We start from the raw sequence: 5,304 nt of genomic DNA, 5'->3' as shown, positions 1-5,304 counted from the left end.
TAAATAAACAAACTTGAATATCTTGTCAAGTCCTGTCACATTGTAATCTTTTAGACAACATCTGAAAAGTTTGTCCAACACCAAAGATGTCCAAACTGAAGATGGAATTGAAAAAAAAAATCCACTAATTCCTAAAAAAAAATCCACTGGAAGCCTCATTTGGACTACACATCCTGTAATACTAACATTTGGATCAAATATACAGCTCTGCAAAGAATTACGAGACCACAGCGTAGTTTCCCTGTATGTGGTGGAAAGCATTTCACTTGATCCTTCAAACTTGTTTTCTGTGAATCATTTGAGGTCTGAAAGCTGCGCACCTTTGTCGTCATTTTGACCATTTCTCATTTTCTGCAAATAAAAACAAATTTTTTCCTAGGAATTTTGGAGACATGTCAGTAGTTCATAAAATAGCAATGTTCATTTAACTCAAATATATAAAGAGTAAAATCATAGAAACGGATCATTTTAAAGTGGTCTCTTTTTTATGATTTGAGTGAAATAAACAATTTTCACAAGTCAGCATAAGGTATCTAAAACATTAAAATGTGACAGGGCTTTAAAATAACAATCTGCCATCTGCCCTGAACAGTGAAAACTGGGATTCATCAGAATGTGAGCATTTGACCACTCCAGTTGGTTATGACAACAAACTGCAGTCAGGTCGAGACCCCGATGAGGACGATGCAGATGAGCTTTCCTGAGACCGTTTGTACAGAAATTCTTTGGTTGTTCAAACCCATTGTTTCAGCAGCTGTCCATGGTGGCTGGTCTCAGATGATCTTGGAGGTGAACATGTTGAATGTGGAGGTCCTGGGCTGGTGTGGTTACACGTGGTCTGAGATTGTGAAGCCGGTTGGATGAACTGCCAAATTCTCTGAAACGTCTTCGGAGATGGCTTATTGTGGAGGAACATTCAGTTCAGAGGCAACAGCTCTGATCGCAGTCAGCATGCTCTCTCAAAACCTGCGACATCTGTGGCATTGTGCCGTGTGATAAAACAGCACATTTCAGAGTGGCCTTTTATTGTGGGCAGCCTAAGGGCTGTCTAATCAGCATCTTGATAGGCCACAGGATGGATTAGCTCTGCAAAGAAGTGCCCCCAACACAGATTTACACACATTTCTGAACAATATTTCAAGGAAGGTCTATTGTGTACATAGAAAAAGTCTTGGATCTGTAAGTTCAGCTTATAAAAAATGGGAGCAAAAACAAAAGTGCTGCAGTTATATTTCTGTTTAGTGTATGTGATAAAACCACAAAAGAAAAATCTGGTTTCCTCCTCAGTGAGTGAATATTTATTAGTTCTGGTAAAAAAAAAAAAAAACAAGTTCCCTGTAATTATACGATTTTACACTTCAGTGGTTAGTCTGATTATTAAAAGGTGAATAAAGTAAGAATTAATCAGTATCTGCTCATTTAAACTTGAGTGTAGCAGAGTGGATAAAACAAGATCCCTCACATCTGTCACACAGGCAAACACCCACTCATTACTTCATCGAACTTTCATTAAAATGCATCCAGTGGGCTCTAAGATATGTTGCTGACAGACAAACTGTGTGGACTCCAATAGAAAACACTTAAGTGGGGAATGTTGTAGACATAGTTTTAGCTTATTTGTGTTGTTTATTTATCTCAGCTATGGCTGCCATCTTGATTTTAAATGACTCTAAAGGTAAAAGACTTGTAGAGGCACAACAGTGATTTTATGTAAGTTTTATTCAAATCTGTGCAGAGGTTCATTAGAGTAACGTACACAAACACTACTGTCTGCCTTTGTGTGGAGATTAAAACAAGTCACATTTCTTTATAAAGCAAATAACAGCTTGTTACCAAAGTGCTAAACAATACAAGTACAAAAACAGAATAATACATTTATAAATCCACTCAAAAACAGGAAAATGCAGCAAGTGTAGCATGAATATGATTTTCATCAGTTATGATATTAGTAATCAGATTTCTTCTGCATTTTTATTTGTTTCAGACCAAAAATTCTATTTTTGCATTATTCTACTTAATTCAGCTTCTGTAAAAAGCCAGAGATCTGAGTTATTTTATGACCTTCTGTAACCTGAGTTACATTACATCATTTTTTGTCAGTGTTGCTTCTGTTCTGGTTCTGGAAGGATCTTTTGTTTTGAAGCTCTAAAGTCAGCCAGTGCTCCAGCTTTGTGACAGATGAGTGCAGAGAGCTAAAAGTTTGAGCTCTGCATGATGTTGTCTGTCTCCCTGTAGGCGAAGCAGCTGGGGAAGATGCCGATCTTTCCTGCACAGTGTCCCTCCAACCATTCCTCATTAACTGGAAGACAGCAGAGCACACAGTCAGTTTTTCCCACCTGAGAGGAAGCGTGAAGCTGCAGCAGYTCACCTTCACTCAGGACGTCCACCGTGTCCCCCTCACTGAACTCCAGGTCCTCTGGACCCTGAGCCGTGTAGTCGTACAGTGCCACCATCTGGTACAGGATGGTACGACTTGCCAGGGGGTCTTCTCTCTGAAGACATTTAGCACAACAACAGAAAAACAGCTAATTTCATCATAGCTAAAGATTAAAAAATTGATACAGTCATGTTGAAAATAGAATGACTCTTTCAGTTTTAAAATGTAGTGTTTTAAAAATGAAAATTATCTAATTTGTTCTTCAGGTGGGTTTTAAGTAGATAAACTCTCCACGCACAACAGTCATGAGAAAAAGAAAGCCCACGATTTTACTGAAAACTAAATCAAATCTATCGTTTACTGTAAAGTTAAAAACAATAATGTCTGTTGATTTTAACTTGCAAGTTATTTAGTTGCGTTTGTGTTCTGTAGTTATTAGTTATAATTTGTTTGAGTCTTTGTTCCACAGTCTCTCATCCAAAATGGAAATCAGAAAAATCTGTTATTTGTTGTTATTTATCATCCACCAGGCCCTTATTCTCAGTTTTTATCTGAATAATCAGACTTTTTGTCTGATTTATTATTAAATACTGATAAAATTAAAATAATGGGGGGGTTTTAATATTCATGTAGATGTAGAAAGCTTTTAGTAATTCAATGGTTTTACTCAAAATGTACATAAATCTCCCCACTCCCTTCATCACACTCTTGATCTGGTTCTGACGTATGGTGTGGATCAGTGGTTCCCAAACTTTTCAGCTTTTGACCCACAAAATAACAGTAGCAGAGACCTGAGCCTCCAACTGTTTCTGGATGATAAACATTTGTATCAGGTCAACTAAACATGGACATAGTAACAATATTTTTATACTACATTTATCCGTTTTAAATATACTAAACTCACACCTTTGTAACAGCTAAGGCAAAAATCTAATTAATCCAGAAACTTTTTTCAGGACCCCACCTTGATGTTTCAGGACCCCACTTTGGGTCCCGACCCCAACTTTGGGAAACACTGGTAAGAGTAAGAACTTAATAATACATCCTCACAATCCTGTTCTCTCTAACCTTTTTTTAATAACCTTTGAGTTTACAATAACTGACTATCAGCCACTGAGAGTAAATTTCATTACAGATGTTTATCAGAGAATGCTGTAGCTGAATTTAAAAAATATTCAATTTTTATTTTCTTGTCTACCTACACTTGGTGTACCTGTAACTAGTACACCTACAAGTATAACAATTGTACTTACACGTAGTGTACCTATRAGGCAGCACTAGTAGGATAAAAAWTWTTATTTTTATTCTCTTGACAAATGGTGTAAAGCTGCTCAGTACAGTATGCACATCAGGGCTATTCAACTAAATTGCTAGGGGGCCAATGTTACTGCAGGTAAACAGCCGAGGGGCCGAACATCCAGCAATTAAAGTCAAAATGTAAATAAGCCAAATATTATAAAGATCTGTTACCTTTGAATTAGTTTATTTTGCTGTATTTAATCATGAAAACAACATGCAGAACTCTATGCAATGAAAGTACTGATAATATAACATCAAAAACAAAAATAACACATTTTGCCTCCTATTTAAACACAAGTAATATTTTGACACTGCTGACATGACAAATTTTTAAACTAATTTTATTTTCACTTTCATAGTTTTATCTTCAACTGCTTGTAATTTTAACTGTCTTCTTGAGTGTTCATAGAAATGGTTTTTACCAGCTTGTAGCCAAGATACTGTATATGTCTATGTTTAACTACAAGATCTTATAGTAATTAAAGTAAAAAACTGGGGGTTTGGGTTTCAGAGATGATTGAACCAATTGACGGGCCACCAGTTGCATAGCCCTGATGTAAATCTTTACTGTCCACTTCTGGGGTGTTTGATGTGAATTTGACAGAGTTATTGAATCCTCACCTGACACCACAGGGTGACCCTGCCAGCTTCAGCTACTTCTTGTATGGTGCAGCCCGGCTCCACCTCCCCATTTAGGGGGGTCAGGACACGAGAGCCGTGCTCCTTATGTCTAAAAAGAGGAGGAGGAGTGAGATGAAGAGACATGTTAAACTAAAGGCAGTTAAGACAAGTTAAAGTGTAAGAGAATAAATGTAAATAAAYTGATGTGTTTTWATGTGAGTGTGGTGCTGCAGCTTCTCTGTCCGGTCTGACTCCTCCTGATCCATCAGACAGTTCAAGATGGAGATGTGTTCAGKGAAATGAGGTCGGATTTAGAAGGAGGAAGAGGCGGGAGACATGTGTTCACCTGAGGCGCAGCTGGGATGCTGGATGGCCCAGTTTCTGTGCAATTTGTTCCTTCAGTCTGTGGTATGGTGTGTCCAGAGGGACAGACAGAGCCACGCTRTAGGTGTAGTGGACCTTCACCACCACAGATCCTGCTGCTGCTCCCTCAGCTGAGCCAGCCTGCTGGGAGCACAGTGACAGCTCTACGTTTGTCCCAAAGCATTTCTAATAGAATGACATCAGGTGTCTTTCTCATCTGTCTCAGTGTAATCACAGAACATCATTCAATCATCGTCATTCAGTCCAGCTTTCTTTTTCTAATGTGAAGCGTAGCACAGCTGCACATCCAAAGACAGCTCAGATTTCTCACTTATTTTGTGAAAATCCTGTAGTTTTCTACCATACAAGTGTATATAGTATAACAGCTGGAGTGCTCAGCTGGTGAAGCTAACGGCTAACGCAAAACAGTCAACAGTCTGGATTTCCCATTACTGTACATGTTGGTGACAGCAGAAAAAAGGACTGACGATGTAGAAATCATAAAAATTATTAATATTAACAAGATTATTAATAATATTATATAATTTACATAATAGATTTAATGTTTTAAATAATGTCAGAAAAGCTGTTTGTTATAGATTTATTAACAGAAGATAAACAGGAAAACGTCTCATTTTACAACA

The 5,304-nt window shown here is 37.7% G+C and overlaps 1 protein-coding gene across 3 annotated transcripts in view; it reads right to left on the bottom strand.

Moving 5' to 3' along the window:
* Positions 1-1,701: 1,701 nt before the first annotated feature.
* The window catches only part of noxa1 (NADPH oxidase activator 1), a 23,064-nt gene continuing 19,461 nt past the window's right edge, over positions 1,702-5,304 (bottom strand). For all 3 annotated transcript variants that reach the window (XM_014024001.1, XM_014024002.1, XM_014024003.1), the window contains 4 exons: positions 4,644-4,804; positions 4,298-4,406; positions 2,369-2,492; positions 1,702-2,299 (listed from right to left, as the gene is read on the bottom strand). In XM_014024001.1, coding sequence (XP_013879455.1) covers positions 2,193-2,299; positions 2,369-2,492; positions 4,298-4,406; positions 4,644-4,804 — 501 coding nt within the window. In that variant the 3' untranslated portion in view covers positions 1,702-2,192. The remainder of the gene's footprint in view (positions 2,300-2,368; positions 2,493-4,297; positions 4,407-4,643; positions 4,805-5,304) is intronic.

This window comes from Austrofundulus limnaeus, unplaced genomic scaffold, assembly GCF_001266775.1.
Source record: "Austrofundulus limnaeus strain Quisiro unplaced genomic scaffold, Austrofundulus_limnaeus-1.0 Scaffold402, whole genome shotgun sequence".
NCBI lineage: Eukaryota > Metazoa > Chordata > Actinopteri > Cyprinodontiformes > Rivulidae > Austrofundulus > Austrofundulus limnaeus.
The sequence above is the reverse complement of the archived record's forward strand: the minus strand, read 5'-3'. Positions and strand labels throughout refer to the sequence as shown.